The sequence below is a fragment of the Cladophialophora bantiana genome (assembly GCF_000835475.1).
Source record: "Cladophialophora bantiana CBS 173.52 unplaced genomic scaffold supercont1.5, whole genome shotgun sequence".
Classification (NCBI taxonomy): domain Eukaryota; kingdom Fungi; phylum Ascomycota; class Eurotiomycetes; order Chaetothyriales; family Herpotrichiellaceae; genus Cladophialophora; species Cladophialophora bantiana.
The window spans coordinates 1,849,791-1,870,803 of record NW_015971579.1 but is presented as its reverse complement, the minus strand read 5'-3'; the positions used below and the strand labels follow the sequence as shown (position 1 = coordinate 1,870,803).

General features: G+C 52.6%; 8 protein-coding genes across 8 annotated transcripts; 6 read left to right on the top strand and 2 right to left on the bottom strand.

Annotated features, from left to right (window-relative positions):
- Nucleotides 1-181: 181 nt before the first annotated feature.
- On the bottom strand, nt 182-1,155 carry Z519_04274 (uncharacterized protein; the record flags this gene model as incomplete). Its single annotated transcript, XM_016762020.1, has 2 exons — nt 182-572; nt 671-1,155. The coding sequence occupies 2 exons, from the start codon at nt 1,153-1,155 to the stop codon at nt 182-184; spliced, it is 876 nt and encodes a 291-aa protein (XP_016622358.1).
- Nucleotides 1,156-1,900: 745 nt separating this feature from the next.
- On the top strand, nt 1,901-3,893 carry Z519_04273 (uncharacterized protein; the record flags this gene model as incomplete). Its single annotated transcript, XM_016762019.1, has 2 exons — nt 1,901-2,307; nt 2,375-3,893. The coding sequence occupies 2 exons, from the start codon at nt 1,901-1,903 to the stop codon at nt 3,891-3,893; spliced, it is 1,926 nt and encodes a 641-aa protein (XP_016622357.1).
- Nucleotides 3,894-4,970: 1,077 nt separating this feature from the next.
- Z519_04272 (uncharacterized protein) lies at nt 4,971-5,366 on the top strand (the record flags this gene model as incomplete). The annotated part of the gene is made up of 2 exons (XM_016762018.1): nt 4,971-5,107; nt 5,183-5,366. The coding sequence occupies 2 exons, from the start codon at nt 4,971-4,973 to the stop codon at nt 5,364-5,366; spliced, it is 321 nt and encodes a 106-aa protein (XP_016622356.1).
- Nucleotides 5,367-8,238: 2,872 nt separating this feature from the next.
- Z519_04271 (uncharacterized protein) lies at nt 8,239-9,912 on the top strand (the record flags this gene model as incomplete). The annotated part of the gene is made up of 4 exons (XM_016762017.1): nt 8,239-8,265; nt 8,323-8,634; nt 8,700-9,397; nt 9,453-9,912. The coding sequence occupies 4 exons, from the start codon at nt 8,239-8,241 to the stop codon at nt 9,910-9,912; spliced, it is 1,497 nt and encodes a 498-aa protein (XP_016622355.1).
- A 632-nt stretch (nt 9,913-10,544) lies between these two features.
- On the top strand, nt 10,545-11,411 carry Z519_04270 (uncharacterized protein; the record flags this gene model as incomplete). Its single annotated transcript, XM_016762016.1, has 4 exons — nt 10,545-10,571; nt 10,644-10,655; nt 10,784-10,934; nt 11,035-11,411. 4 exons carry the CDS (start codon nt 10,545-10,547, stop codon nt 11,409-11,411), a joined length of 567 nt encoding a protein of 188 aa, XP_016622354.1.
- Nucleotides 11,412-12,682: 1,271 nt separating this feature from the next.
- Z519_04269 (pre-mRNA-splicing factor cwc22) lies at nt 12,683-15,299 on the bottom strand (the record flags this gene model as incomplete). The annotated part of the gene is made up of 2 exons (XM_016762015.1): nt 12,683-13,320; nt 13,358-15,299. 2 exons carry the CDS (start codon nt 15,297-15,299, stop codon nt 12,683-12,685), a joined length of 2,580 nt encoding a protein of 859 aa, XP_016622353.1.
- A 479-nt stretch (nt 15,300-15,778) lies between these two features.
- On the top strand, nt 15,779-16,031 carry Z519_04268 (uncharacterized protein; the record flags this gene model as incomplete). Its single annotated transcript, XM_016762014.1, is given in 2 exon segments — nt 15,779-15,816; nt 15,821-16,031. Coding segments are annotated over 2 exon segments (249 nt in total).
- Nucleotides 16,032-17,379: 1,348 nt separating this feature from the next.
- On the top strand, nt 17,380-20,682 carry Z519_04267 (uncharacterized protein; the record flags this gene model as incomplete). Its single annotated transcript, XM_016762013.1, has 1 exon — nt 17,380-20,682. One exon carries the CDS (start codon nt 17,380-17,382, stop codon nt 20,680-20,682), a length of 3,303 nt encoding a protein of 1,100 aa, XP_016622351.1.
- Between the last annotated feature and the right edge of the window lie 331 nt (nt 20,683-21,013).

The following is a 21,013-nucleotide window of genomic DNA, read 5'->3' as shown; positions in this document are numbered from 1 at the left end:
CCTCGGGGTGAAGCAACGATGAAATGGAACGCGTCGCGTTGCGCAAGCCACGGACGCGTTGAAGATTGACGTCAGACCAAAACAATGAGACAACAGAGCCAGCAACGAGTCTCGTCCTTTTGCAGACCACTGTGACCACTTCCCTTCACCAACCTCAGCCTTGATCAGCCCTCACACGAACCTAGTCCTTCCTATCAAAGTTGACGCCTCTCTTTTTGAGCTCTGCCTCCAACTTGTTCGTCATGATGTACTCTGCACCTTCATCTCCCCATTCGGGCTGCTTTCTGTAGTGGATCTTGTCGATACTACATTCGGCTGCTTGCCCCGTGAGAGAGTCATCCTCCACAAACCCCATTACAGCTCGCACAATGGTCGACTTTGGTGTCACGTATTCGGGCGGAGCGACAGACATCAACACTCCTGTCAACCCAGTATCGACAAGTCCGGGACAGATACAGTTCACCGTGATCGGCTCGCCGAGCGTCTTCAACCGTCTGGCCATGGCGCGAACCAGGCCCACAATTCCATGTTTCGCTGCAGTGTATAGAGGTATAGTGTCTCCCGGATATAGCCTGTGCGGAAACGGTAAGTGGTTGTATTGGACTAAGACGAGAAAAAGAAATGTTCAAAGGATTCGGTCGGCTGGCAAATGCTAACATCGCTGACGTACCCGCACATGGAAGAGGTGAAAACTATCTTGCCCGCTTTCGAAGGGTTCTTTCGGAAGAAGTGCATAGCCAAATAGGCACTGTACACCATTGCATTCAGGCAAACATCGATAACCAGCTCGTCCGGCTTCGCAGGCACCCCTGGCAGGTTTGGCAGAAACTCGGTGGCGGGCGCATAGAAGTTGATTCTATCACCAATGCCAGCGTTCGCAAACACCAAGTCCAGTCTGTGCCACTTGTCCCAAGTCTGAGCGAAGGCTTTCGCCTGCGATTCATAGTCTGTCACATCGGCCTGGACGAACATGGTTCTCTTTGGGTCAAAGTTGGATTCCACTGATGATATCGACTTTCCATTGAGATCGACGATTGTCAAGTTCCAGCCTTTGGCAGCCAGCTCTTGGGCAACTGCCAACCCCATCCCGCTCGCACCGCCGGTGATATAGGCCACAGGCGCAGAAGACCGCGCTGTATCGCCGTTTGCAGCCATGTTGCTTTTGTCCAAACGATCGGTGGAGCAATTAAGTCGTCGGGTCGTCTCTGGCTCCTGCTGATACCGCTCTGCTTACTTGCCCTTCTTATATCACATCTGTGACAAGTATTCGGCCCGAACAGAATGAAATCACAATTGCCAGCACTGGCAAGACCCCGCAGAAGCAGCGATCTTGGATTGTTGCACGACCATTTTCGTATGTAGTCTACTGCCGAGGCAGGCTGTTTTGGGTAACCAGTGCGAGGCCAATACAGCATCCGTGTTCGGTTCGAAAGCCAATCTCGAATAACACTGCGAGGTCAGAGACGTGATCTTTTTCGCAACGCATTCCCCATTCACACCCTTCAGACCTCGGTATCTGAATGGCCATGCAACCCGAGAGACGGATGCGGGGGACATTGAGATAACCGCCAATCGTCCGCGGTTTACTTTACGAGTCTATACTCTTGTCTCATTCTGAGAAATTTGGTTCCAGCCTTTTCGGCATTGATGCGGTAACACAGTTCGGCCCCGAGAGTCAAACAGCCAGAATCCCATATATCTCAGCAGAAAGAACTGGCTCTTCCATCTGCCTTCCTGTTCTGCCGAGGTCACCTCATTGACAGATCGTGAATAGATTGAAGGCTACCCTACTGTTATTGACAGTCACAGACGCATCAGCAAGGCGTCCAGAGAGACTTCTTGTTTTCTAAACAACCCAAAGCTTGGCCCAAACCGGTGTGACTGCATTGATCAGATTAAGATGGGCTCAGTCGAGGTCCTTGTTCCATCTGATCTCTTGGGTCCAAAGCCCCCAAAGGCGACGCTCGAGTCCAATGTTTCTTTGGCCTCTAAACCCAATGACCTTCCTTTCGACCCTGATGCGTTGAAGCGGAAGTACATGGAGGAACGTGATAAAAGGCTAAAGTATGGCCAAGAGAAAGGCGGTATCAACCAATATCGTCTTGTCGAGCACGATGGCCCTTTTGCCCACTACCTCAAGGATCCATGGGTAGAGCCTGGTTTCCAACGAGGTCCGATCGACGAGGAAGTCGACGTTGTTATTATCGGCGGCGGATATGGCGCTCAGCTCGTGGCCGTTCGGCTCATTGAAGCCGGTGTGACCAATTTACGCATCATTGAGAAAGCAGGTGACTTTGGAGGGACCTGGTGAGCCTAATCCTACTTACAATCGCGTGAAGTTTCTCGAAGAGAGCTGCTCTTAACACGTCAATAGGTATTGGAATCGATATCCGGGTGCTCAATGCGATATTGAATCGTACATATACATGCCTCTGCTCGAAGAGCTCAACTACATGCCGACGGAGAAATACGCCAGAGCCAACGAACTCCTGAAACACGCTGAAATGATCGGTCGTCGCTGGGGTTTGTACGACAAAGCATTGTTCCAGACCGAGACGCATAGTCTGGAGTGGGACGAGAAGACTTCGTTATGGACGGCAAAGACCAATTGGGGCGATACAATCCGGTCAAAGTACGTCATTCCAGCTGCTGGACCTCTACATCGTCCAAAGCTTCCCGGCCTCGAGGGGATCGAGTCTTTCAAAGGTCACTCTTTTCATTCTTCCAGGTGGGATTACAACTACACTGGCGGTGACACGACCGGTAACCTCCATAAGCTCTCCGACAAACGTGTAGGCATCATCGGCACCGGCGCAACTGCCGTTCAAATTGTGCCTCATTTAGGAAAATGGGCCAAGGAGGTGTACGTCTTCCAACGGACGCCGTCCTCGATCGACGTTCGTGGAAACCGGCCAACAGACCCCGAGTGGGCCGCATCGCTCAAGCCAGGCTGGCAAAAGGAGCGCATGGACAACTTTAACATCATCGTCAATGGCGGCATCGCACCCGTCGACCTCGTCAACGACGGCTGGACGGACATCTTGCATAAGCTGCTCGCACGCTGGCAGCCTACAGTGGACAATGAGCCCGCTGACCCGGCCAAAGCCGCAGCGCAGCGCCAGATCGCAGACTATGAGAAAATGGAGTCTGTTCGGGCACGCTGCGACGAGGTGGTCAAGGATCCTGTGACCGCAGCAGCTTTGAAGCCGTGGTACAACCAGCTGTGCAAACGACCATGCTTCCATGACGAATACCTGGACGCATTCAATCGGTCCAACGTGCACTTGATCGACACGGCAGGCAAGGGCGTCGACGCCATCACTGAAACGGGGGTTGTGGCCAACGGCCAACTGTACGAGCTCGACACCCTCATCTACGCTACAGGCTTCGAGCTGGCGACTGAATGGAGCCATCGCTCCAACATGGAGGTGACGGGGCGCAACGGCCAGACCATCACCGAATGCTGGAAAGACGGATCGCGCACCTTGCACGGCTGGACAACGCGTGATTTCCCCAACTGCTTCTGGGTGCAGATTGTGCAGGCCGCGCTGTCTCCCAACTTCCTGCACGTGACGGGGGAGCAGGCTGAACATCTTGCGTACGTGATCTCCGAGTGTCAAAAGCGGGGCGTCCGGACGGTCGAACCGACCGCGGAGGCCGAGGAGGATTGGATCAACACGATCCTGAAGATGGCCATGCTGCGCGCTGAATTCCTTTCCGGGTGCACACCGGGTTATTATAACAACGAGGGCACGAGCATTCCGGGGGCTGCTAGGAATGCCAGTTACGGCGGTGGTGCGCCGGCTTTTCTAAACTTGTTGAGGGAGTGGAGGGCCAAGGGAGACTTAGAGGGCCTAGACTTGAAGTTCAACGAGGAAGCGACTGCATCATGATGGCGGTGGTGATCGTGATGATGACTGATGGAAAGTAATGCAAGATTCATTCCCCATTTGCATTCGACCGACGGAGTGAATGATCGATTGATTGTTCAGTGTTGTCCAGGCATCCATCCATATACATACTTTGCCTTGGGCGAGAATAAACCAGCTAGGTCGTCAGATGTAGTAACAAGGCTTTTCGATGCTTCATGCCTTATGCTTCTTCATGCCTCGAACCCCATACCTTATAGCTTGTACCTCAAGCCTTACGACTCCCGCCATAGGCAACAAACCTGGCCCTCCCCTATTTGACCTGTTCGATCTGCACGCAGAATCTACAGTCCAAAGTGCAGGATACAGCGCACCGCGCACAGAGCAATGGGTACTGAGCAGCGAGTAGCTTCATACGGAGAAGGCAGAAGCCTCGACCAGAATGGGCCCTATGCCTCGCATCGCGTATGATGGGACATACATACATACATACATACATACCATACGCCAGCATGAACAAAATCGTGCATCAAACATCCCCAGAAAACATATCCTGGCCCACGCGAGCGCTTTGCAAAAAACCAATGATCACCTTCTCTATGACGCTGTCCATATGTACCCCAATGTGTTACAGATATAATGCATGTTCGTTGACGAGTAACAACACCGCAACGGGCTTCCGGGAGATCATATAGGTGTAGAGAACTCCAGGGGCTCGCGGGGTTTGGGCTTGGGTGGTGGTCGGACAATTCTCGCATCTCGCTTGTCGTTTCTCCTGCACGATGATGTAGAAGGGTCCTGCCTCACTGCTCGAGGACAAAAGGCAGCTGATGACGACAGACGCCGAGTTTGCGCCGAACCCGTCGCTTGTCTGATTGTCAGTGTAACAAGTAGGACGCGGGAATATTGTGTGCCCGAGTGCGCGCTCACCCCATGGGGGGAAGCGAGTATAAAGGATTGACAAGGACCACAGGATTTGACCACCAGTGTTACAAAAGCCACCGAGCGAACAAAACGCATAACAACAAAACCGGTTTTTACCATACATCCCATAACACCATCCTTCACACTGTACCGTAGTGGAACACACAACAACCTTTCATGAATCCCCTCAGTACGGAAAACACATCGGCCCATCGCAGGTCGTCATCAAGCTCCAGCCTGCCGGCTCCGCTGCAGAACCTCGTTGACAAGGCCGAGAAGGAAAGAGACCTGTACGAAGATCCATGGAGTCGAGCGTAAGTCTCCATTGGCAATTGTCTCTCCCGCCTACACATGGGTCCCACGATCTGACATGACATGAGCAACAATAGTCCAGGTCCACAGACTTCGGAACAAGTCCAACCACAACAACCAAAGCAGTCCAGCAAGGTCGAGCAAGACAACAACAAGAAATCATTTCTCAGGAAGCCTCGTCTGCCAGGTTCACTGCAACGTCTTGTTGACAGGGCCGAGGTGGACAGAGAGGTGTATGAAGACCCTTGGTCGCGAATGTAAGTAAGCACGGACACTCGCCTCTTCTGTGTGGGTGGTGAAGCAACTTGTTGACAAAGTTCAAGAGCCCTGGGTTGGGGAAAGTCGAGCAAGAAGCAAGACACGAAGAAGCCCGCGCCAAAGGCTTGAGAAGAAGGCCCGCTGAGGGATACAGAACTCGAGGATGCTGCTGCCTTCGTGGCTCCAGTAACCACTTCTCCTCGCCATGACGAATCGTCGTGAGCCCAACTTCGATCGCGCGGTAAACGAATTCAGACGAATCATCCCAGGGAAGGATGTGATCCTTGCTTGGAGCCAGCACGCCGAGATGGTAAATTGCTGGTGCACATAACATGTATCATTACCAATGGATTGGGGGCACGACGCGATATCGTGGCTGATATCTCGGATCGAGTATGTCGTCGAGATTTTGTCCATTATGCCGGGATACCAGTACCATATAGAACCAGGTAAAAGACCTCGAATGTAGATTAGAACCGGGCCTGTCTTTTGGGTGGGTTCCCAGGTTTGATATTAATGACCCAGATTTCTCTTCCATGATTCCTGCTCTGGATCCTCATCGGTACCATATTCACAATTCGAAACCTGAAGATTGGCTAATATCGGCTAGTGAGGCTAATACACCCTACACGATGGGGGAGTAGTGGATGGCGGCGCCACACTTCGGGTGCGCGGGAAGTGGCGTTGTATATGTACTTGGTAGTCCTGGCCACGGCGCTTGTGGCTTACCTATCAAGGTGGTGGTGGCACCAGTGATGAGAGATCAGTTGAGGCCCTTCGCCTGTCATCAGACCTGTCATGTCCAGCATTAACGTCTTGTTATTCGAACTGAACGCAATCACCAGAAGTTCTTGTCCTTCTTGAAAGAGCCCTTGCCCCATCTGCGTGGCCAGGTTGTAATTTCCAAGAGATATACTTGTAGATGGCTGATCCCCGAAGACTAGTGTGATGCTCTTCTGCTGGAGTTCACGCGCTTTCTTAGAGCCTTGCTCGCAGCAAACATGGAATCACGCTTCTCTTTCGAGATTGGCCGCGTCACGACATGGACAGCATGAGGGAAGCGGCTCACACACACACCTTCAATGATTGCATCTGTTGCAGCTAAGGAGTAGCGTCTCCAGCCTAGACTTGCATATTTGGGGAACCATCCACCGCTACCGAAATGCAGGCAGTTCTCATGACAGTTCTTTCCAAGCTGGTCAGGTGTAACACGCCATTTCACACCAGATTCTGACCGGCGGACGCACCCTGCCTGTTAATATTCTGGGCTTTCTGGGCATCGGAATTGAATATGGCCAAGTCCTATCGGCAGTCGCTTGTCGTCTATCAGCTTGCGGCGCTTGAGATTTGATACGGTCTGCCAGCTTCCTACTCCCATTGGCCCCCCAATCTCCAAATACCCCGTGGACCTGTGACAGTGTCAAATGTCAAAAGGCAAGCTGATGGCGCCGCGAATCCGAGAAAATTTTGTCGTTAGGCCTGGAACGCGTATCGAACTCCGCAAAACGTCGATCGATCCGAGCCCGGTCAAGCATTCGGAGCCGTGTCTCCTCCTGACATAAAACTTTGCAGTAAGTCGCGTGGCCTTCAGATTCGAGATGCTTATCATGCACCAAGATCCCCAAGGCTTCTTGTCAACAGCTTTGGCTCGCATAAGCGGAAAGCATGGATGATAAAGGGTGGAGGACAGAATTTTTTTGCTGCTGGAAGTAGGGAATCGGATCACAGTCCAATCAGACATCCGCAGTATCCGGTTCAATCCATGACAGGAACTGGCCCCCTCGGTGCCAACAACCCTCTAGATTGCACAGCGCACACATTCCTGCCGTGAGCGAAGCCGACTTGATTCAAAGTAATTGCTCATTCGCTCTCGTGACACGCATAGCCGAAGTCTCCAGGACGGACTCCTTACCAAGGACTGCCTGCCAAAGTACCAAGACCATCGGCATACATTAACTTACGACCATGCCATGAGCAAGCGAGATTTCGACCGCCAGGCCGTGCGGGAGGCGGGCGGCCGTGGGGAGGAGGTTCCCTCTCCGGAGTCGGAGTGTGCTTGGGGTGGTGCTGGGGCGGACATGTTTGGCTCTCACGGCAACCCAATGCCGCCTCAAGGATTCCGGATCCACAGGGCGAAGACAGAAGAAAGTTGTTGCAAGATGAGGAGCCTGCAAAGAGTCCTGAAGGAAGCACTCACGCAGCGGAGGCGGCAGCTGGTGGCAGAGGAGGTCCTGCTTATCCCGACAGGTCCCGTGCCATTGGCCCAGCAAGCAGAGATATGGGGCTTGGCACATGTCTTGGCGAGGCTCCACTGATAAGAGCAAGGCTCGCTAATCTTAATCTTACAACCTCAGCAGTCAAACCACGAGGCGTATTCAGGGGCCTTACGAACCCATTTGCTCCAGGTATTTGCAGCGTCTTTGCTACCGGCCAATCTCCTCTGTCCATCTATCTCTATCAAGTCAGGCTTAGTCTCAGGACCGCCATTACCAAGTCGGCTGTCCTGTCCCATTCGAGACAAGGCCCGCAAGCCTCCCGTGTCTGGGGACCCAGAATAAAGAAAAAATTCTCGAGCGCCTCGCTTCGAGGCCAAACATAGTACTACAGGGTACTCCTGTGGGTGTGATGACGAGAACAAGAACAACGGATACCTTTTGGACTGGCATCTAGCGTGGAGGTGGTCTGGTAATGAAAAGATTTGCCACTGTCATTCTCGCCATGCTGGACCTTTGCTTCCGATATCCGTTGACAGGTACAAGTATATAGTATGTAGGTCTGTCCCCCCCGTCTCCACAACTCTCTGCATCAAACTCTTGTCCCGCAGCAGGGTGTTCCTTCCAAGACTCGACACCCAGTATTGTTTGAACCTACGGCCATGGCGTCAGTACCAGTTCCGGTCGCTGTATGTTCCTCGTCTTCACCAACTCTTCTGAGGCCTCTATGCTAACCCCAAACCTAGCCGGAGTTCAACTCCAGCATGGCGAATGGAGGCAACCCGCAGGAGATAGACGTCAACTTGCCGTACACGGGCCTGGAGTACGAGTATGTCTACCAGGTGTTGATGGGATGTCTCGTCTTTGTGATTGTTCCCGGCATCGGTCTTCTCTACGGTGGTATGACGCGCAGAAAGTCTGCCTTGGCCATGGTGTTCCAGTCCCTGACCGTTATGGCCGTGTGCACCTTTCAATGGGCCTTTTGGGGCTTCTCCCTCGCCTTCTCACGAACTGGCGGTCCCTTCATTGGCGACCTGAAGAACTTCGGAATGATTGATGTAAGAAAGCCTGAAAGGTCGACCACGAAATTCCGAGACAAACCAAGACTGAGTTTTTATTCTAGGTCATGGCCGCGCCGTCATGGGGTTCTGCTGTTATCCCCGACATCGTCTTCGCTTTCTATGAGTTAATGTTCTGCGCCTGCGCGACCATGATCGTTGTGGGTGGCTCGTTCGAACGCGGTCGCATCCTTCCGTCTATCATCTTCGGCTTCTGCTGGGCCACCATCTGCTACTGCCCGATCTCCTACTGGACTTGGAATGCAAATGGCTGGCTGTTCACCTTTGGTGCTCTTGACTTCGCTGGGGGTGGCCCCGTCCACATCTCTAGCGGAACCGCGGGCTTGGCATACGCACTTATCCTCGGCAAGCGAAGTCGATATGGCGAGAAGCACGTCTACAAACCCCACAACGTCACCATTGTCTTCCTTGGAACAGTCCTCATCTGGTTCGGGTGGTTTGGCTTCAACGGCGGCTCTGCTCTGAACGCCAGCATTCGAGCAATGATGGCCGTCTGGAACACCAACATGGCCGCCTCAACTGGTGTCGCTGGTTGGGTGTTGATGGATTACATCAAGCACCGGAAATTTTCTGTTGTCGGCGCCTGCGAGGGTGTTATTGCCGGTCTCGTGGGTATCACACCAGCCGCCGGTTACGTGTCTGTCTGGTGTGGAGCTGCCATTGGTTTCATCACCGCCATTGTGGTCAACTTGAGCGAGCCTATTAATGATTGGCTCCACATTGATGATGGTCTGGAAGTCTTGTGAGTACCGACTGTAACTTGATGATTGATCGAAGCGCTGACTTGGGATCAATAGCAAACTGCACGGAATCGGTGGCATGTGCGGAGCATTCCTGACGGGTATCTTTGCCTCTGCCTCTGTCTCATCTCTCGATGGCTTCACCATCGCTCAAGGAGCCATCGACGGCCACGGCGTCCAGATTGCCAAGCAATTGGCTGAGATCGCTGCCATTGCTGGCTGGTCCTTCACTCTCTCTGTCATCATGCTGTTGATTCTCAAGTACATCCCTGGCCTGCACCTAAGAGTGACAGACGAGGTGGAAATCATTGGTCTGGATCTCGACCAGTTCTCTGACGAGCTCATTGGCGAGTGGTCACTGTTCCAGGACGAGGCGACAAACCGTCGCAGTTCGATTGCCCAGATCAACGCTCAGATCACCCAAGGCATCAACCCGCATGGATCATCTACACCACAGTCTGAGAGTGTTGCTGCGGAAAAGGAGGTGGCTAAGACCACCACCGAGGGGCCACAGTGATTGTCTCGACAATATGCCGACTTCCCCAATATTGTCACGCATAGCTGCGCTCTATTCAGCCTTGTCACTTTAATACCCACATGTGTAGAAGTTTGCCATAGTTTCAGCGAGGTGTGAGATCAAAACTCGTCACTATTTTAATGTCAAGCATATTCTGTCACTTGGTACGATTGTAGTGAAGTTTGTGTATTTTCTGACCTGCTACGTGACAAGGCTGCGAGGGGCCAAAAAGGGGCGCAGTGGGATGGACAAGATGGCCACTTATTACTTCGGTTAGGCTCATGATGTTCGCGGGGTGACTTCGGTACTGTTTCTCCGATGGGTCGTAGTTCGTTTCATCCTCCCAAAGCTGTCCATTTCCCTTCGTGACGTACCAATCCCACCAACATACTACTCTGTACACTGCCACCTACAAACGCACAGGAGTTTAGGAGAACATATATCTTTGCTTTCAGGTTTCCTGCCCCCCTTTCGCGGACCTTTTACATCCTCTTGCCTTTCACCAAACATACATACGTCGTCTCCTTCCGCGTCCAGACTTCAGCTCATCCGGTTCAGCCTGGTTCCCGCATCTGGGTGCCTGCGCTGCACAGATCGAATTCCTCCCGCATCACCCTGTCCCCCTCCACACCATGTTCGCGGCAAAGAGACTGGGAAAAGTAAGTGGCTCGGATCCAGATACCATGTGTCTTTCAAGTATGGCTGGCTAACCGTTCCCATAATCGTCACAGGAACTGGTGAAGGTAATCACATGCCACTCCGCTCCGCCAAAGTCTTCTCGTCATGCCTCCCCCCTACAAGCCGGGCTTCTCCCACTTGTACCGGTCTCTCGATTTATCAGACACAAATCTGACCTATGATACCACTTTAGGCAAAACAAAAACTACCTCCAGGCATCGAACTGGTCAAAGCAGACGACTTCCGGGAATGGCTGGTCGACATCCGAGTCCTGGATGCGAATCCTCTCTACATGAACCAAGTTTTCCGTCTCAGTTTTCTTTTCTCAAACTCTTACCCTATCGGTACGTACGGCGTCTGCAGAGAGAAGAAGGAAAGAAGGAAACCCACTATGAGAGGATGGGACAACGCTGGCTAACATGGAGGCCATGAAATAATATATAGAAGCGCCCGAAGTCGTCTTCATCAAAGTGCCGCCCTCCCCGACCGACCCTGCGAAACCACAACAGCAATCACAGTCTGAGACACCCTTTGCAGGCCGGCCCATCCCGATCCACCCACACATCTACTCCAACGGCATCATCTGCCTCGATCTCCTGGGCACAGCCGGGTGGTCACCTGTTCAGTCCGTAGAGTCCGTCTGCATGAGCCTGCAGAGCATGCTGACGGGGAATACGAAGAATGAGAGACCGCAGGGTGATGAGCAATTTTGCCAGAGCATGGGTGTCCGAGGGCCAGACGGATGGAGTGGATACAGAGGCGGTGGTCGCGGGCGAGGCTTGAAGGATGTACGATTCGCTTATGACGACGATACGGTATGAATGGTAACGACAAATAAACGAGCATAAGGCGTTTGGAGGAAGCGAGATGACGTGCCTGGTTGGCTGGCTGGCTGGTTTGGTGGTCGGCGTCAGGATAGGAATGCATCATCATCATCCATCATCACCATCCATGATCAATATTCAGTGTTCCAAAATGGGGAATCGACTGAACCATACAAAGCCGCGTACCGCGCTACGAGACTTGGGAAAGAACTTCCTGCGACTGTATACCCGTCTGTCTCTCTCGTCTTTCTCTCTTGGTCGCGGCTTTTGGGAAAGAAGAGGCTCAGAGGGAAAAGAGTCCCAAGAGCAACAGAGCTGTTTATTTCGCCGTTATCATGGTATGGCGTGGCGTGGCGTGACATGGCGCCCGTACGGCGTCGGGCTTATGACACGGTATGCCATACGATGGGATGGCATGGGATGGGAAGAGAGGAGGATGGAATGAAATGGGATAAGGTGGACGGCATGCCTTTGATATGTTGTATATGCTATGCTAAAGCTCTGCTACCCAGGCGTGCGGCATATCATACATGTGCGAGCGGCCAAGTTACATATGCTACATGCCTGGATATTCCACATATGTTACTTATGCTACTAACCCTAGGCATACTATGAGATAGTTGAAACGAGGATATGGCGTGCTCGGCAATGCTGTTATAATATACACTACGGCGTAACAACGCAGCGAGCTGAGTACATGAGGGCATAAGAAGACAAAACATACAGGAGGGGCGCGTTGGGAGGGGCGCGTTGTATATGGAGGGCAAAGCACATAGAACCCAAAAGCATACAAAATGAGGTGGGATACTGAAACAATTGAGTGAGCGAATGAATGTATGTATGTATGAAGTGGAATATGTATGTCCCTTCCGGTGACCGTAACTACCCAGTAATTGTGCAGCGTCGCTGACGAGAGAAGAGACACACACCTCCCTTTGTCCCCAAGCTACTTGGTCGCCCTTTTTTGCTTTAGGATCATGTTATTCCATAATTAACAATGCCCGGCATGTCCACTTCCTCCTTCCTTGACGCTCTGCGACCACTCCTTCTTCGCACCATCTACATCTTGTCCACCAACTAGTCAAAATCCGCGGCCCTCGCTCTTCCATCGCCACCCCTCCTATTCGGACTCGGCGACCATCTCCTCGCTCCTCCCTTGCCCTGCTTCCCTCGTGCAGGTAGTGGTGACCTCGACCGGGACGCTGATCGTCCACTAACACTAGACGAATTCCTTCTCCTCGGTAGAGGTGCTCTTCGTCGCGGTGGGGTCACACTTCGACTCCTGCTCCTGCTGGGCGAATATCGGTCAGCCCTACGCCTGGGTGGTGGAGACCACGATGGCGACCGCGACAGGCTGCGACTTGGACTTCTCCTTGCTGCTGGCCGACGGTTGAACCGCGGTGGTGTACGCGATCTGGATTTTGGTCTTGAAGGTGGGAAGTTGCGCCGTCGAGATGGATGTACAACAGGACTGGCTTGGCGTGATGGCGGAGAGCGGGATCTAGACCGTGACGTTGAGGGATTGCCCTGGCGCCGGGCTGGAAGCCGTCGCGGAGGGGGGGAACGCGAATCGCCCGAGGAGCTACTATAAGACTCTGATCGTGTACGTGCTCGTCCGCGTGGAGGGCCAGAGTCTCGTCTTCGTCTTGACGGAGGACTTCGAGAGGCTGAACAGGAGCGTGATCGTCTTCTCGGTAGCGCACGTGGCCGAGCCGAGCGAGAGCGCGATCGCGACAGTGATGAGCTGTAGCTTTCTCCTCGTCTGTTTGCACCTCGGGCTGGAGGTGGGGATCTCGATCGTGAATCGGAGGCACGCCAGCCACGAGTTTTGCCTTTCGCCCGATCATCCGGAGTTGACGACCGAGGCCTTCTATCAGCCCGGCGAGGAGGACTTCTTGTGGATGACCTGCTCGTCGTGTAGCTAGAATAGCTCGAATATGAACTGACGCTCTCTGAATCCGAGATATCGTCCTTTGGTGCCGGGAGAGCGGGGGGCTCCGATTTAGGCAAATTCTTGAGATGTTCACGCATTTCCTCTGTGAGGGCGCCCATGCCGATGGACGTAAAATAATTGATGGCGAATCGTGTGTTGCGAGGTGTGTCTGTCGGGAAAATTCCGGAATAGCTGGGTAGAAGAATTTCATCCTTCATCCTCTTCTGAAGCTCAGGCAGTCCCATGGCTTCAGCCAGATCCTGGAACAGTATCTTAATGAAGATACGGCTGCTGGAAGTGGTCTCTTCTTCATTGAGATGCACCACAGAAAACACGTGCCAGCCAACAGCATCGGTGGCCAACAGATGTCCAAAAAAGCGAGCGATGTTCCGCAGCCGATTTGTCTCATATCGGTGAATTGTGTCGTAGTACTTGGCAAAGGCTTGTTCAAACAAGTCTGTCCAGAGTCGATTTAGTTTCGCAAATCTTTCACCGACAAGGCCAAAGAACTTCGAGTATGTCTTCTCCTGAGAGCAGCATTCTATGATCATGGAAGGCAACTCGGATTCCTGCCCCGCCGGGAGTTGGATTTTCATCAGCTTGTGACAAGCTTCTTCGAAATCGAGACTGGACATGATTGTCAAGTAAATTGTCCTTCGCAAATTGACCAGGTCTGTGTTTGTTTGATCTTTGATTTCCAATGCACGCTCTTGCTCGGCCTCTTCATCCTCAGAGCTCTCATCAGAGCCACTCTCATCACCTTCTTCCTCATCACCACTCTCTTCCCCTAGGATTTCGGCTTTCAACTTCCTATACGCCTCTTCATGTTCTTCCCACTGTGGGTCGTACTTGAAAACGTTCAACGAATCTTGGACGTCAATATCATCATCAAGGTCGACTTGGTGCGTAATTTGATCTTCTTCCTCTACTAGATCGAGTTCTTCCCGAATCGCCGGATTGTCTTTGTACCGATCCTTTCTGACCTGGAACAGAACTTCTATCATGTATTGGACTCGTTTGTCGATGTCAGCCTCATGCAGAATGCTTCGAAATTGATCAAAAACAGCCAGTGCGATTGGTGGGCTCATCTCCTCTAAATGTTGGCCCACTTCTCTCGTCAAGCCAACCGCTATCTCCACAGAGTCGTCGGTCGGCTTGTGTAGAAGCAATAGAAGTAGCTGTGCAGCCAGAGTCTCGTGGGCGACTTGCTGGTTACACAGATGAGCGATGAAAGTGGTGGAAGAGAGGCAGACTGCTTTGTCGTTGCGCTTGAAGGCTTTGCGAAATTGGACGACCAGCCGGTTAAGGAGTAGCTCCCCGACTTGAGGCAATTTTGTGTTGACAATAGCGGCCATCGCTGCATAGATAGGGGTGAAGGGCAGGGAAGCGGCCTGGGCCTTCATGATGCTGCGGCAGAACAATCCTCGACCGCGGACCAGGTTTTCACCAAATAATTCAGGGACGATGTGCTTGATATTGGAGACATTGACCTTGTTAATGAGGCCATTGATTGATTTCTTTAGGGCCTCCCAAGCCATCCGCTGATACTCCTTGCTTGACTTGTCGGTGATTTGTGACTGCAAGGCACGCAGTTTCGCTGGAGGAATATAGGTGCCGCCTGAGCGCATGGTGAGTAGCTTCTCGTACTCAGCTTTCGCGGCCGCTTGTTTTTCTTCAGCAGTCAACGGTTTCCGTCTTGCTTCATCTGATTCTCTAGGTTTGAACCTGGCGAGCAATTGTCTCTCCCGCTCATCCATCTCGCGCTCCGGTTCTGCCCCTCTCGTTTCCCGCTCGTCATTGTCTTCAACGGGCGCAGGTCGGCGACGTTTAGGAGAAGGTGAGCGAGAAGGAGGGGATCTCTTTCTGGGTGCTGAAGGGCCTGGTGAATAGGAACCACCTGGGGGTGGGGTGGGGAGACGGACGGCGGACGACAGCAACATCGTGTCCGCCATGCTGATTTTGCTCAAACGCTGGAAATAGATGGACAGAGTGATGCTAGATTCATGTCTTCAGGTTTCACCTTGTTCGTGAAGGCGAAGGTATCTCGTGTTGAGGGTTAACTCGAAGGTAGTGACAGGCAAACACATCGAAAGTTGATTTTCAAAATCGGAATCCGGAAAAACTCTTCCGAGACCATTCCTCTTTTGGGCTGTCCAGCGAAAGTGCCATTTTCTGAGAACGCGACTGCGTGTTCAATTCTGCCCGCGTGTCCAACATTTCAACAGTGGTTCTTCGAGCCTTCTTTCACAAGACTTAAGTTCCAAAGGGCCGAACCCACAATCAGGAAGCAAATCGTGGCGAGATGGTAGTTTCTCACTCCCCAGACCACGCATTCAATTACAATACTAATTGTTCCCCTGCCACAGCTGGACAAAATTGTTGGCATGGCGATGCTCGTGGTGGCAACCACAGTCTTCTTATATTACACATTATGGACCTTGTTCATGGTATTGTACATCTACCGTCATTGTAGGTTTCAACTGAGTTTTTTGCAGCCGTTCGTGGACGACGACCACCCGCTTCAGAGCCTTTTCCCCCCTCGCGTCTGGGCAATCCGAATCCCGGTCATCCTCACTCTTCTTGGGTCGGCTGTTGTAGGGACGTTCCTTGCCATGGTGATGATCAGAAGCAATAGAAAGAAGGCGGCAAAGGCTAGAGCCGCTGCGGCCAAGAAGTCAAAATGAAAGATTGGAAAGAAGAACAAGAGTTCATACCGGGTCTCATCAGCATTCACGCCGTGGGTAATTTGCAGCTACCATGTGCTTCGGTGACAACAACAAGGGGGACACTGACACCCCGAGAGACCTCTCACTCCCTACCACAGAGCGACCCAGTCTTGCGTGGACGCAGCTTTCCCTCTGCTCAGTGAGAAGTCTGGTATATTGCAACACCGTCTGCGATCCTCCAGGACTCGATTATGGTTGCATTCATTCATGTTTCTGAAAAGCGAGAAGGGATCTTGTACCTATATGCCATCGATGCAGCAAATATCTTGGATGAATGAAAGCGTTTCACCCAAGCTCTGGAGCCCGATTCGGAGGATGCCTCTTTTTGCATGAACCAATCAGTCTGGCCCTGCCGCTCCAAAGACGTCATTGCGCCCTGTTGCAGTCCCAATTCCGCTGGAGCGGGCGTTTGTGGTCATTATGAGTGGGGAGAAATAAAGGCATTGGAGGAATTTGGAATGTGAGTCAGGCGCAGAGGACCAACAAACGAGATTTCCTCCCTCTACACCTCGTCGACTCCCCGCCACGAACCTGGTACCTCAAGAGGACTTGGTAACGCCTGTGAAGCGAGAGAAGGAACGTGGCGGACAATTGATCATCTAGCAGCTGCCACAGAGTGAAGGTCCTGCTCTTGTGAGACGATGTTCCTGTGGGTGGGCCTTGTACGTCGTACGCTGTGAACCGCCTTACTATTTTAGTGGCTCGTGACCTGGCCAGCCACATCGTAATATCCCATGCAGCCCATGCCGTGGCCGTGGAATGGCTCCCCCGCACGGTGCTGCAAGTGACCGCCCCGAGTGCCTAAGACTCGCTGAGACCCAGCGACCATTCACACGCCCGTGCAGCGCCCCGTTGCCGATAAGCAGGTCACTAAAATCACCTGGGAGTCCTCCTGACTCAACCACTATTAGATTGCGGAGTGCCTCTTGCATCCTCCATACGTACTGTCGCTGCTCTCAGCAAAGTACATATAAGTGATGCCACCTGACTGACTGACTACCACTACTCCTTCATCTGTGCAAGACAAAAGAACAAGTATAATCCACCAGTCCTTCGTTGCATGCCATCCACCTGTCCCTCCTTCCTTCAACTAGTTAAACACTGGTGCAAGCTGATCTGCGCTCGAGACCACTCCTCACCCTTCTCTCTCCAACCGACGCGTCGAATAACCCCGCGCCAGTCCCTCTCGAGTACTGCACGGCGTCCCTACGTATCTTACGGACCTGGCTCCTCGTACAGGTTCGACTCTACTGCTCGCACAGAGTAGTTAGCCACAGCCTTACACGGTATCTCACCCAAGTCTTGAATGCCAGCGTCCAACAAAGCAGCCTCCGCCGAGTCCAGGAATCTAGAAAGAGAAGGCTTCCAAACCGTGGCGGACCAAGATACTTCCTCCTCAAGAGTAGGAAAGCGAAAGACAAAGAATGCTGCTGTCAAACAGCTGTCCAGCCTCGATCATGCCGAAAAGACTGTCGAGTCAATGGGTCAATCTCAACACCCTGTTTCCTCGAACCCTCCTCCTTCCATCCTGGGCCAACTCCCCCAGGCATTTCCTTCGACCAGAAAGAGCAGTCAATTCGACCTCTTGAACGATGTAAATGCTTCTCAGAAGGTGTCCGATGAGCACACTCCCCCAGTTGACAACTGGGCCCGAAGTGCTATCCATGGTAAAACTCCACCGGTCGAACCCATTCCAGGCCTAAATACGGGTGGTTCCCCCCCTTATGAGCCAGGCTTCAGTAGCCGAGGCGTCTTCAATAGCAGAAGCCCTCCCGTTTCTCCTCCGTTGCGGAAGGCTCGTCCAGTTAGCTACAGCAGTGCCATTCCTCCGCTTCCGACTCACTCGAGAATTTCGACCTCACCCTATGGCTACGGCATGACTGCCTATGGATCCCCACCTGCACCGCCACATCTGCCTCAACAGCACTTTTACGGACCTCACGATGTTGACTTGGGTCTGCATCCTCCCCATACGCCTCTACCGGAACCTGTCCCTTTGAAGTTCACTCGCCTCCCAGGATCAGGACAAGAGGCTCGAGAGGCTGCCTTTCTGGCTATAGACGGCGAATTGCACATCGTCAGCTACAGTGGTGAGAAAGTGGAACATGTAGGGGCGCTCAGTGGTGTGCAAGGTACCATACTTGATGCCGTACTACTCACATGGAATACCGGTGAAATCCCCTTTGCGGACTACAGGCCTCTGTTGGCGCTCACGATCTTTGGGCCGGGAGAGCCCTCTCCTGCACAAGATGACCGATCCTTTCCAGGCAGTCATCATAAAACTTTCGAGACGAAGGTGGTGATATTCTCTCTGAGCAAGGGTTGCCGGGTCGCTGAGTTGCTGAGAGTGCAAACATCCATGGAGAGCTTCCCAGGGGTAGGGGCTCCTTCAAGCATCACTCCTGCGGCAAACCTCAAGGTCCATTCGAGCGGCAACTTTCTTGTTGTGGCATCCGGTGACAGCGGAGAAATCTTTGTCTTTTCCATCCGACAAGGCAAGGATTCCGCGGTGTTTGAATGCCTAGGCAAGCATTGGACTACGATACAACCTCAGCTTCACAGGAGGGACTCCTCCTCTCATGGACCAGGATCAGATGCGGATGTTTCACCCGCCGATCTTGGTCGTGGCCCGGAGAGCCAGAACCTTCCGATCCTTAGCCTCAACGGACGATGGCTCGCCTTTTGCCCTGCAAGCACACCGTCTCGGAGATCTATTGGGGCTATCTTGGGTGAATTTGTGGTTCATACTAAAAACTCCAATATCACGGCTGGAACGGCTCCTTCGCGGCCTTTGCCCAACTGCGAAGTTGAGTCTCCCGATGTCGACACATTCTTCAGCAAAGTGGCGAAAGGCTTCGCCCAGGAGGCGGTAAGGGGTGCGAAATGGATCAGCGAAAAAGGCATGCAGACCTGGCAAAGCTATTGGAAAAGAGATACAGCCAGCCCTAACGTGCCAACTGTCCCATCCTCCAGTCCTCCAGTATTCTCTCCTCAGCTCGCTCTGGCACAGTTTCCGCCTACTCACGCCATCGACCAGCAAGGCATATCTAAGGATCCAGATCTTGTATCAATAATTGACTTGAAGCTGCTTCAAGACAATCAAAACCGGAAAGTCACCTCCGAGCCTAGCCCAATGATCACCTTCCAACCACCGGGAGGGTGTAGCTTTCTGTCATTCATGCCAACCGGTCTAGGCATTCTAACAGCCAATCGGAAAGGCGATGTGCAGTATATTTGGGATTTGATGCAGATGAAACACGTCAAAGTTTCGACGACTTCAAGCTCAGCTGAAAGCGTTCGTGTGCGGCAAATTGCCCGCTACGAACGTCTAAGTCCTTCGTCAATAGTAGATGTTGCCTGGGATGGTCCAACTGGCTGCAGGTTCGCCATCCTGACGAAGAATCGAACAATTCACATTTTTGACCTGCCAAAAGCTGCCTTTCAATGGCCACCACCTCCTACCAAGAAAAATCGACCGACTTCTGCTCCGGTTGATCCTTCTCAAGTAAATGCAGACCACGATCCTGCCCCTCCCGGAGGATTCTTGGCTTCTGCTATGAGCATTGCTGGTAGAACACAGCCGATGCTAGCAAGCTTGCGGGGCAGGGCGCCAAGTATCAGCAGCGGGATGACTGGGATGGCCCCGTCAGGGATCGGGTTTGCCTCTACGACCAGCATCAAAAGTGGCAGCAGGGCAGTAGCGGCTGGGCTTAGCAAGTCCCTAGGTGCTGCCACTGAGACTGTTACCAGCATCCGACATGCCAATCAAAGCAGGCTTCATTTAAAGATTCCTGCCCGAGCCGGGATGTTCTGTTGGTTGAAGCGTGATGGGAAATCAGTATTATCTATTCTGGATGAAAGCAACATCAAGAACTACTACGTCCGGATGACGAAGCCCCGGGAGAATCGTCAGTTGGAGACGGTATCGGTATTCGATGCACGGAGAGCTGTCGCAATCAAGCTCCCTAAGGCTGCAGAACTAGTTGCTGATCTTCCCCCCAAGGACTCGTCAGATGAAGCACAGGAAGGCAGCAGTGAGAGCTCTGCACTACTCAGCTTCTGGAAAGTCCGACCTACGAGAGAAGGAGCCTTGAGAACGCCACATCCGCTCGCTTCAGCCGAAATCGAGACCAACGCGCCGTATCAGCCATTCCACTCCGACCGCAGAGTCACCATCTCTCTATTTCCAGACGAGGTAACGCTGGTGGAAACCCAAGTTGGAGGCACCCTGGTTGCGAAGTCTGGCCGGGCTACTGTCTCGGAGACTCTTGATTCACTACCCCAGCAAAAATGGGTTTTCGGTGAAGAAGTTCTCTCTTATGCACAGAATATCACCAGCCAACAGGCTGTAGACGAGGGCTCTGTCATTTATCGAGAAACGACAGTTTTCTCCGGAAGCGGATCTCTGGCTACAGGCCCCACCGGAATGTTTGTTGAAGACGAAATTCCCCAAGCCGTCAGCAACACAAAGAAGAAGAAGGCCAAGAAAAGAATGCAGGTCCGATTACTTGAAAATGATAACGCAAGCGAAAGTATGTTGGATTTTGCGGCAAGGGATGTCCCTTTTGAGCCGGACGAAGACTTATTGGGAGGCGAGAGCCCCCCTTGAACATACCGGGTCGGATGCGGATGTTGTTTCAACCATTTTTGCCGTTGAGTTGCTCATTGACAATCTGTTTGGAGAGCTAACTCCAGCTGGTCGGAATAGATGCTGTCGCAGACGGTCCTTTTCATGGCCTTGGGCTCAGCCTCGCGGGCTCTCTACGCCCAGGCAGTGACGTGGAGTGTCGGTTTCATCTGCTCGTTTCCAGGCCATGTGAGCATTCCAAATCTACTTCAACACTGAATAGCATCAGATTTTGAATACTTGGCTCTGTTGAATGTACGAGCACTTTCCAGTCTCGCAACATCGAAGGCGACTACTTTCTCCAGTTTGCTTT